Source organism: Lactuca saligna, chromosome 1 (genome assembly GCF_052625555.1).
Source record: "Lactuca saligna cultivar CGN05327 chromosome 1, ASM5262555v1, whole genome shotgun sequence".
Taxonomy (NCBI): Eukaryota; Viridiplantae; Streptophyta; class Magnoliopsida; order Asterales; family Asteraceae; genus Lactuca; species Lactuca saligna.
This window is the reverse complement of record NC_136417.1, coordinates 120,455,909-120,468,136: the sequence shown is the minus strand read 5'-3', so window position 1 is coordinate 120,468,136 and position 12,228 is coordinate 120,455,909. Positions and strand designations below refer to the sequence as shown.

Genomic DNA, 12,228 nt, shown 5'->3' with positions numbered 1-12,228 from the left:
AGTGTATAGAATAAATAAGCAAAAACTTACATTTAGATAAAACTCCTATAATGTCCTTATATTTTAAACTCATATACAATTAAGTCCATTTTTTCTAATTAAGCTCCAAATACCAATTAAAATATTCAATTTTGGATAATTTTTTAGATTAATTGGCTAATTTGAAAAATTGTCCAAAATTAAATAATTTAACCAGTATCCGGGACATAATTGAACAATTTAATTAGTATTCGAAACTTAATTAAAAAAAATTAAATAAAACAAAGATTTAATAGAATATGAGATTAAAATGTAGCAACTTTATAATACATTTCCTTATAAATTATTTATACCTAGAAAAATATAAAAGTGAGGCAAGAGGTCATACAAATGTGAGGAAAATAAAGTTAAAATGAAATGAACATGAAGTTGAGTGTGCCGTTACGGGCCCTTATCTAGGTGCTTTGTCTCCGACTCACCAAAAAAAAAAGAAAGAAGGTTTAGCCACTCCACCCTAGACTCCTGTTGGCTAGTGAGTTAGATCCCCTTATCTAGAAAGAATAACGGATCATATAAGAAATAGGTGATTGTTGCAATTACTGAAACAACCGTACGAGATAAATTGGGCGAACTACTAAAGCAGAAACGGAAAAGAAGTAAAAAATAAATAAATGAGAGAGAGAGAGAGAGAGAGAGAGAGAGAGAGAGAGAGAGAGAGAGAGAGAGAGAGAGAGCTTTGGTGAAAAACTTTGGTCTTAGAAACCGACCAAACTTGGTTACTTGCAAAAGTCAATCTAAAAACGTCCCTCTAAAATTTTTCAACTTCTTATAAACTCTTAACTTATTAGTTAAGAGATATGGGCGAAGGGGAACTTTGACTCTATGTCTTAAATAAATGATGTTTATCGATCGAGACTTGCAACTGATTTATTTATATGTGACAAAACTCAAAAGGGTATGTATTGCTGAGAACAGCCGCTCTCTCTCTCTCTCTCTCTCTCTCTCTCTCTCTCTCTCTCTCTCTCTCTCTCTCTCTCTCTCTCTCTCTCTCTCTCTCACACACACACACACACACACGAGGCATAAACAGATGGAAAGCGAAGGAACATCTTCAAAAGAAGAAGAAAGAGGAAGAAAACTGAAAAGAATATGTGTATTTTGTGGGAGTCGAACTGGTTTTAGATCTTCATTTACTGATGCTGCCTTAGAACTTGGTCAAGAACTGGTAATCAACACATATCCATTGCATAAGTGTTCATATTCTTGATACTAATTTACTTTTTAGCTCCCAGAACTCGAATCCAGTGAGAAACTGGACTCCTTTGCACTTATGAAATCCGATTGTCGACCTTATCTTGATCTCTTATCACCAAACAAACTAACTATATGGTGTTTATATCTAATTTTGTGTTTGATGACTATTGCTGTTGTCAGGTTAATAGGAAAATTGATCTCATCTATGGTGGAGGAAGTATTGGCTTGATGGGATTGATTTCTGAAACTGTCTTTAATGGAGGTTGCCATGTTCTTGGGTAATCCCCCCCCCCCCCCCCCCCCCCCCCCATCCCAGACACAAACACGTTTTCATATGCAATACATAAACAAATCAATCTGATTTGTTCGTTACTCTTTCTACAATGTACATGCGTGTGAGAACCATATATAGTTTTCATCATTGGTGTTGAGTAAGCTGGAGTGCGAACTCATTGCTACGTCTACTGATGCATTCCTGTTGAAAACGCACTAGCACAAGATTCGATATATATAAGTTGTGTTTTTTTTTTTTTTAATTATGTTAATTTATTGATTGATTTAGTACATCGCATTAGATACTGGTATATATCAAGAAACAAGCTGTTTAAAGTTGAAACCAAACTTTTTATGTAATAAAATTCAATATTTATATAGTTGATGATGTTCTACCTTTTACCTATTAGGGTTTTGGTATGTGTTTAATTGGTTAATTTTTGCAGAGTGATGCCCAAAGCTCTTTTATCCCATGAGGTACTACAATTCAACACCTGTTAAACATTTCGAAGTTTAGTGATTTAATTTAATGCAATTTTACAATGTGTAGATATCAGGGGAAACAGCGGGGGAGCTAAGAATAGTCGAAGATATGCATCAAAGGAAGTCTGTAATGGCTGAAAATGCTGATGCTTTCATCGCACTTCCTGGTATATATATATGAAAATTAGTCTCGAACATGCATACAAACAATTACTGTAATTAATGAAACTATGTCGAAAAGGTATTCCTTAAAAAAAAAAGTGCAAAACCACCAAAAATCGACAAAGTTACTATACGTGAGTTTAAGACACAGTTTTCACATGTGGTATATCTATTTTTTCACCAGGGTTTGAGTGGCATCGGCTAAAAACTTTAATAATAAGTTAAAATTCGTTTTATTAGATGTAAAGTTCGTGAACATGAATTTTCAGTATCAAGTACCCAAGACACATTACACATATTGCGAAATAAGATATTCACATGATACATAACTTTCTGTCGATGTTTAATCAATAATGATTATCGGTCATTACTTCTTGGTCAATAAAAACCCTTAAATATGTCTACCTGATTAATTATAACTTTAATTTAATGTGATAGTTGCGTGATAATATATAGTTATGTTGTTTTTAATACTATGATTATATCATTCTTATTAGATTATATATGTATATATTATTATCTTTCTTCCTCATGTTTTGCACCAAAATACTAAAAGTCAATACATTCGTTTAGGAGGGTATGGCACCATGGAAGAGTTGCTTGAGATGGTCACTTGGTCTCAACTTGGAATCCATGACAAACCTGTAAGATTATTTTTTTAATATCTTCTAGTCATTGCTAATGAAGAAAATCATATTTGAGCTGAAAATTTTCTAAAAGAGAGAAGTACGTTATATTCGTTTATGGACACTCGAAAGCAAAAAGTTTTTGGAACTATGTGTTATTTCTTCTCGAATTTCATGAGAGACTGTTATGAAAAGGTATACAAAAGCTGCAATTTTAATGAAATTTCGTACATAAAAGTTATTGTAAAAGTTAGGACATAGAAATAGATAGAAAGAAGACAAATGCTAGTATGAAATATGAGAAATTTAATATTCTATGTTTTCTTTCTACTTTAACTTACTTAGGTTCTATTAATATGAAATAGTAACAAGGGTTATATTTTGATAAATTAGTAATATTTTAAAACACAATTTTCTTATTTCGTATGAATAGAATTATAATTACTAAGAAAAGTAAAAAGATATTTAATTTCTGATGTAACATATATAAAATATACTATGAGAAGTAATTATTGTGTATTTTAATTAATTAAGAACATCATTATTAAACTGTTAATTATTTAACAACGATCAATATATGAATCTTTTATTAGTTTATGTGTGACGTAACATAGCGGTTATCTTTTATAATTTGGAAAAATATAGCTGATGGCGGCCGGACCTCCTATATATCTAGTTGCCAACCTGCGACATGGCTTGTGGCACAAATATGCCTGCACAATAATTATGATATAAAATATATGGATAATTTTTCAATATATCTTGAACAAATTCGGAAATAAAAAGCATACTTTTAGATAGAGAATTATTTATTCCTAATAATAAGAATTTGTTAATATATCGGGCCATGGGACAGGCAGAAAACACAATATCGATTACACCTATATAATATAATAAAGGTCAATCAAGTTCAATAAGTAAAATACATTATTGTTGTTTCTTAGGACATATCATTTATTCTTATTAATCCACTACTAGTGTCGCTAACTATTTTTTTTTCAAATAAATATGATTAATCGTTATAGGTCGGGCTGTTAAATGTGGATGGATACTACGATAGTTTACTTGCTTTGTTTGACAAAGGAGTAGAAGAAGGTTTCATAGAAGTTTCAGAAAGAAAGATTATGGTTTCGGCAATTACAGCACAAGATTTGATCACTAAACTAGAGGTAGATTGATAACACTACTTCATGCTTTTATTTATTTATATTTATGGTACATTCATAATTTGCATGCATGTCTACATATTACTTGTTAAAATAGTGGTTTTAAAAATAAGGGTTAATGACCTAGAAAAGTAACGAACTTTTACCTTTGTTCACATTTAGGTAATCATGTTTTTTTCGTTCGCATTTGATCATTGAACTTGTTTGGCCTGTTCAAAATAGGGTAATATGACCGGTAATTACGGTAATATTACCCTATTATGAACAGGTCAAACAAATTTATTGTTCAAATTAATGTGTACGAAAAAAAATAATTACCTAAATACGGACAAAAACCAAAGTTTCTTACGCGTTTTGGTAATACTAGACAAGAACCGTCTTAGGGACTGTTTTCCCTGGGATCACACTCCGACATTCAATGAACAATTAGGTTAGGTTTGGTATAACCCAGTTTAGTCTCGGCTAGTCATTGGCTAAGCTATGTTGCTCAGTCTTTAAAACACATACAACCTAGCCTTTTAAGCGTATACAACCTAACCACTAACTAGTTGGGCTTAAACTGGGTTGGCCGAATACTTAACCATCTCCTCATACATAAGACCGAACAACCCAATTTCATTTCACATCAATGGATCTTATAACTACTTACACTTAACATAAAAAAACTCAATATTAGCAAAATAGGTAAAGAGCTTTAGTTTTGTCCAAATTTAGGTAACCGTGATTTTTTCGAACACATTTGACCAGTAAATTTGTTTGACCTGTTCATAATAGGGTAATGTTACCGTTAATTACCGATCATATTATCCTATTTTGAACATATCAAGCAAATTTAATGGTCAAATGTGAATAAAAAATCATAATTACCTAAATATGGACAAAAACCAAAGTTGTTATCTTTTTAGGTTACTAACCCTAAAAATAAAAATAAAAATAGTACAAGATTAATAAGAGACAAATTGGGCTAAAGTCAAAAAAGGTAATATTATAATGATTTGTATCTATTCACATGAGCATCTCTAATATTTAAATTATTTTAAAATTTAAAACTATTGCTACATTATCATTCTAAAAAATTAACATATAATTAAATAATCACTCAAATGGTTAACCATTTCTAATAGTTTATTTTTATAAAAAAAAATTAAATAATTTATCCATATTTATGTAAAATGTTTTATAAAACCTTCTTATTTAATTATTCTTTTTTAAACAAAAATTGTAATTTAATTTTATTAAAAATATAATAATAAAATGTTTCAAAAAAATATATATTACAACATATCGTTTGGAAAAAATTTATACGAAAAAACTATTACTAATAGTTATAAAAAATGAAAAAAAGAATTATATAATCATTATAGTTTTATATTTCATAAAAGAAATGTCATTAAATATTTAATACAAATAATTAATAAGTAAAAAATATATATTCAAAACTAAAATAAATTTAAAAAGGAGGTTGAAATATAACTAATGTGTGAGGGGTTAAATGGCAGAATGTATAATTATATTGATCATTTAATATATATTATATATATTGAGGTGGTCAATAAAAAAACAATTAAACCTTGCACTCTAATAATAATAAGTTGTTAACAAGAAAAGATCAATAGTAAAAAATCTAATATGGAAGATTTTCTAAGAGCATCTTAAATGGATGATTTTTATAGTTTACTAATATATATTTTTTTTAATGATCACTTAAAACTATTGGAGAAAACAACTATTTTGTTTTTGTATTTCGACCAATTGAATAGTCAATATAACTTAGACATTTAACCCCTTCATTTTAAACATATCTCATTTTATAATTAATTTACAATATTTTCAACGTTTTTATTGTATTTTTATAAGTAGAACATAATAAATTTTCATATTTTAGTTATATAAATAAAGACTTGATATACTTGTATGAAGTATAGGATTAAAAAAATACATCTCATGTTTTATATATATATATATATATATATATATATATATATATATATATATATATATATATATATATATATATATATATATATATATATATATATATATATATATATATATATATATATATATATATATATATATATATCATGGTTGGTAAACCATTGGTGATGGCGTACTGTAGAACTTTTTAAGTAAAGAATAAATATACAAGCCTTTTTTTAACGAAGAAATCTAGCAAATATATATTAATATTTATTATAAAGTATAAACATCATCCGGACAATAATCGTTGAAAGCTCAAGGATTTTTATCGTTATAGATCAAAAAAGTAGTTTTTTTTTTTTTTTCTCTTATGTCATGCCCAAATTGAAAGAAACTATTTAGAAGATTAAGAATAAAAAGTTCAACTCTTATCCTATTAAAAAGAACATGAGAGCACGGTTTTTTATGTTCAAGACCAAATCCTAATAGAAATACATATAATAGTACTTCAGCATTTATTTCAAACATAATGGAATTCAGCGTGCCCATACAAATAATTCGATTTACATTCTTTTTTATATATGATACAAGTTATATCAACCTAATCATTTTGGATAATTTAAATTGGTTACGATGGGACATAGCTTGATGATGCACTTGTACATTGACATTTATATATGTGCAGGAATATGTGGCAGTGCATGAAGGGGTTGTACTCAAACAAAGTTGGGAAATGGACCAATCATCTTCGGTCTAATAAAAGTTGGAAAAATCTCTTAAAATATATTTGATGTTGAGTGATTTAAAACTAAACTAAGCTAATTATTTTTTTAAGAAGTTTATAATGTATTTGTATATTAGGTGTGAGACCCACGTATTATATTGGTTTATTTAAAAAAGAATTAAATATGAAATTTTAACTGAAAATTTTGAATTTATAAGAAAAATAAGAATTTTTTTGAATTATTAAAATTAATGAAGCTTTAATGTATTGAATATATTATATATATAAATCATTTCAAATAAATACCTTACATATATATATTCTTTTATATATTAAATATAAAATTTTAATTTAATAAAATTAAAAATATACTAAAATGACAAGTGGAAAATTAAAAAATCAAAAATTTTATAAAATATCATGTGTCCAAATGAAAAAGAAGAAGACATGTGACAAAAAGTTCTTTATTTATTATGTACAATTACGTATTAAATCTTATATGACTTTTGGATTGTCATGTTTTAAATTCTAAGGCTAGGTTGTTAAATGGAATAAGATAAGAGGGGATGGGATTTGGGTGAACATTACAAGCTTTGGTAAATAAGATCGTATGGTATACTTACCACAAGATGGCTCGTGGTGTACGTGGACAACGACCACGACCGTGCACACCAACCCGGCCGGCCGTGGTCGATTGTGATCGTGATGTTCCGTGAAATCAAACGAAATTAGCTATTGGTCGATGATTTTCAATGGCTAGTTTCTCTGTAACTTCTTTTTTTTTTTTTTTTACCTTTCAAATATATTAAACTTCGTTTATAAATACCACACTTATATTAAACATACTCACACAATTTCTTCTTTCTTTTGTCACAAAATCACACACTTGTTTGCATTCTTCCAAAACCAATGGCTCCTAAAAGGATGAATTTGTCAGAAAATGAAGAAGAGAAATTACCACGAGCATGGGTAGCTACTTTAGAAGACTCAGTAGTGCCTACTAATTTTTGGATAAAAGTTGGAAACGTTTTCCATGATTTAATGGGTTGCCAAAGTCGTAGTATTGATGAAATATATTTTAAGTATCATAATATGAAGGTTAAATGTTTTGAATTCAATGGTATTTATAACTTTTTTATAAACAAAGTTCATGAAGGCGTCCCGTTTATTGTGGTCAAGTACCAATATAAAGACACGAAACACACACTGTTGAAACACGTTAAAGCTTGACAAAAATTAAAAGAGTGCCCAAAATTTAGTATTAAAAATAACATTTAAAAACTAGTTTAAGTTGTTTGTGGTTTCATTTTTAAGGTTTTTTATGTTTTTTTTTTTATTATTTTATGTTGTTTGTTTTAAATTAATGTAATCTTGTTTCAATGAATAAAAAAATAGTTTAAAAAAACTATATGTTTTATTGTCTTTTTTAATTAAATTTAATTAAAAAAATATGTGTTGCATTTTAATGTATTTTTGAATTAAATTAAAATAAAAAATGAGGTGGAGTGGCATGTTTGATGGTACGTATATCATATTAGTAGTAGGTGAATGTGGTGTTGATGTGGCATCCACCACATAAGTGATATGTGGTGGGTATAACGGATCGTCTAATAAGGATGAGAATGACAATAATGCAAATAATGAGTATTGAATGATTATTAAATGTCACGTGTCCGACCTTAATCCATACTTTGTATGATGCAAAGAAATAATTTTTTTGTTTTATTGATACTGATCTCACTTATAATTCACTATATATAAAAATGTATTACAAATGTATAGTTTCTGAAATGTATTACAAACTTGATAAACCGAATAAAATGAATAATGATACATTCAATCAGTGACAACCTTGAGGTTGTGTTAGTAGTGCGGTTGTATGAGACCTTCGATTTTAAGAGTCATCTCGATTTAGGGACAATATATAGTAATGATATTTGTATTTTCATAAAATTTATTATTATGTGTTTTTATAATGGTGTTGGTATTTTCATAAAATTCATTTTATGTGTTTTCATTAAAGATAATTAGTAGTTAGCTTTATACAAAGTGTAACATTTTGTTGCAATATTGATGTAGGTTTAATTGTGAAAAAAAAATCAACTAAAAAAAAAAAATCTTATCATAAATTCTATAATTTATCTATAGTAAAGGAAAGTATCTATATCAAAAAATAAATAAATCTTTTTCTAATATGAGTTCAAGCAAATGTTATAGTTTTTATAAAACTCACCAAAAATATCAAATTCTAAGAAACCTAATAACCATACTAGTAGATCGTCTACATATGTTTCTTATATAAGTTCAAGCAAATATTATTGTTTTTATAAAACAACCAAAATATCAAACCCTAACAAACATAATAACTGTATCAAGAGATCGTCTGTGTTGTTCGTCTCTCACGCCGAAAACTTCTATTTTTCTATCTTGAATCTTGATATACTGTTGAGTTGTTGGTAGTAGCTTTGTCCTCCTCTAAGTCCTCTAATTGACGCCATAACTACATATTAGTATCTCTTATCTTTTTAAATTTCTAAATTCCCAACTGTGCTCAACTTCTTTCTCTTCCATGTTAAATGGTCATCTATATTTAATGATTTATTTACAAATTCATAATGAAGTAAAAAAAAACAAAAAAAACAAAAAAAACAAACAATGTTATTGGTCTTTCCTTTTATATAGTATAGTGTCTTGTGAATTTGTATTTATCACAATATCACTATGCTTTATGGTTTTGGCTTTCATTGTTTTGGTATAGAGGATTCATACAGTATAGTATCTTGTGAATTATGTTTATCACTCTATCACTATAATTTATAGTTTTAACTTTTAAATGTTTGGTATAGAGTGGAGACCAATGACAAATTATAGGGTGAGGGTAGGGGGAAGGGGTAATGGGCTTCCAATTTTTGGCTTCTGATTTTAATATATTATACAACAATACTCAAAAATGTTAGAAGACAAGAATTTTGTTTGATGCTCTAATTGTTTTAAACATTAACTTTTGATAAATATTACAAATATTAAATTACATATTGTTACGTTATTAACATTGATTATTTTTATTTTATTTATTTTGTTTTTTGTTAAAAAAATGTCTCTAACAGTAAATTTTGAATCAGGTTTTTCTAAATGTAAAGGAATATAAAAAGAATAACAATTTATTCAAAGTCAAAGATATCAATTGATTTATTGTAAAAAAAAATGTGACAATACCATGGTAATCAAAGAATCGATTGTGAAAGAACATAGAGAATAAGAAGTTGAATTATGTGTGCCTGAAAACATGTGTGAAGTTCATAAAGTTGTCGAAAAACCTAGCGAACAAGTTCATGATGTTTTGGAAGAACCTAGAGAAAAAGAAGTTGAACTTCAAATTCGAGAAGATATGTTCTGTGTAGATGAAGACATAGTCACCTTAAATTATAATGATGATGACAAATAAGATATTTCAATGAACATGTATGATTGTAGAAACTAGAACATCTAATGAGTGAATGTATGATATTACGATAATAAATTTAAAAGATGTTTTTTAGCAACTTTGAATTTTGAATTTAGTGGTAGTAAAATTACTTAATAATATTTTACAATAAATTTTTTTCGGGCCTCACTTTAATTTTTGAACAAGACCACTATATGTCAAGGTCGGGCTTGCATTTAATGTATGAAATAATTTGAAAATATAATCAAATCCAAATAAAGAAATAATATTAAAAAGGTCTTAGTTGATGAATTATAAAATATAATATTTAATCTTGTATTAACTTAATTAACCCTAGTGTTTAGGCAAAGGGGTAGTTAGTTTCTTAGTTAAGAATTCATGGATTTTAAAATAAGAAACTTTAGTGGTTAGTGTGTATATTGTATATGTATAAAAATTAGACATTTTTTCTTGTTTCTCCTATTTGATTCAAACGGCCTAATAGAGATAACTTGAAGTTGTTAAGGGTTTTCTTCCGTCTCCCATGGTAAAATTGGAGCCTTTTTTGTGTCAAAATAAAAAGTCAACATCTGCCTCTTTATTTCCATTATTTAGGACGTCTCCAATAGACCGTCAATTTGATGTTATTATGCAAAATTTAACATCTTTTATGTTTCTCCTATTTGATCCAAACAGCCTAATAGAGAGAACTTGAAGTTGTTAAGGGATTTCGTCCTTCTCCCATGGTAAACTTAGAGCCTCTTTTGTGTTATAAAAAATCAATATATGCCTCTTCATTTCCATTATTTGAGGACGTCTCCAATAGACCGTCAATTTGATGTTATTACGCAAAATTTCACTCCAATGAGCAGGTAAAGAGGCTAACATTTTTTGTGTGAAACAATTTTGGTTGGTATATATGTCGGCTCATTATTGACCACACCATAGTTACTTTATGCCTTAAATACCACTTAATTTAATTATTTTTTTATTATATTATTATTATATTATAGTTTAGTATAATTTTCTTTTATAACTATTACAACTTATATTAAAATATTATTATACTGTAAACGTTTAGTGTGTGATTGGAGTGAAAATTATATTTTGGTGTTAAAAACTCATTAGTTTTGTTTTTTAGTGGTTTGTGATTCCGATTGGTCTTAGAAGATATAATTTCTCTTCAAATCTCTTTCATTTCATATTTAGGGGTTGAGTGTTATGTAGTCGAATTCAAATTTTATGTTCTATAGGCGATTTAATGAAGTTTCTAGTTATTATCGCATTTCCAGATCATCACTTTATAACAAATCTCTTTATAGTTGTTGATTGAATATTTGATGGTGATTTTTAGGTGTTTCTAATTTTAACCTTCATAAGAGTGAATTTTTATGGTTCATATATGATTTTAATGTGTTTTAATGCTTGTACCATACTCTAGAACATCAAACTATCACTATTCAAACCATGGAATGGTTGATCATGATGGAATATAGGGGTTTGGAATGTCAACTCGATGTTCGAGTTCTATCTAATCTTAAAGAGGTTGTAGTATAGTTGTTAGATGAAGTTTCCTATTGAAATATAGGGTTCTAAGTGAAGTTATACAATTATATATTAATTTATTATTGATCCATGTGATGATTCAAATGATATATAAATATTAGAGAAGTAATTTGTGGTTTTAACGATTATTCACCATTGGAATCGAATTGAAAGAATTCTAAATAAATGTTAATCTTAATAATATATTTTGTCAAATACTTGAAATTAGTTTTTTATTCGAACCACATGAATTTGAAGTAAAAATGGTGATTAGAATTTATAATGAAACTAATAAATGTTTTATAAGAATTGAAGACTCACAACTCCACCTTTCGAATTGCAAATCATATGTAGAGGTGCATTAGAAGAAAATATTGAACTTTCTCAAATTTATTATTAGAAAGTTGAAACGATTGAGAGTTTCACTCTTATAGGTGAACAAGTATTCATACTTTTGAATCAAGATATTTTTTTTATTGTTGCGAACTTCACCTGTTTCTTCATATTTATCTTTCAAAGTTTCAATCATCTCTTTGGCAAAACTATGATTTTCCACTAGATAATAAAATTCATAAGAGGGTGTTGAATAAATGGTGGCCCTTGTGCTGACATCCGGATTTGCCTTATTTTTTTCTTCTTTGGTATATTGATGGATTTGAGCAATTTTAGTCG

General features: G+C 27.8%; 1 protein-coding gene across 1 annotated transcript; it reads left to right on the top strand.

Annotated features, from left to right (window-relative positions):
* The first annotated feature begins 917 nt into the window (after window positions 1–917).
* On the top strand, window positions 918–6,742 carry LOC145000754 (putative cytokinin riboside 5'-monophosphate phosphoribohydrolase LOGL10). Its single transcript, XM_078960028.1, has 7 exons — window positions 918–1,204; window positions 1,414–1,511; window positions 1,953–1,983; window positions 2,057–2,156; window positions 2,725–2,795; window positions 3,803–3,946; window positions 6,549–6,742. Exons 1-7 carry the CDS (start codon window positions 1,070–1,072, stop codon window positions 6,618–6,620), a joined length of 651 nt encoding a protein of 216 aa, XP_078816154.1. The 5' UTR covers window positions 918–1,069; the 3' UTR covers window positions 6,621–6,742.
* The last annotated feature ends 5,486 nt before the right edge of the window (window positions 6,743–12,228 follow it).

Coding starts and splice junctions, on each gene's coding strand:
- LOC145000754 (XM_078960028.1), top strand. CDS start 1,070: ATGGAAAGCGAAGGAACATCTTCAAAAGAAGAAGAAAGAGGAAGAAAA. Junction 1,205..1,413: donor TAGAACTTGGTCAAGAACTG/GTAATCAACACA, acceptor TGCTGTTGTCAG/GTTAATAGGAAAATTGATCT. Junction 2,157..2,724: donor TGCTTTCATCGCACTTCCTG/GTATATATATAT, acceptor ACATTCGTTTAG/GAGGGTATGGCACCATGGAA.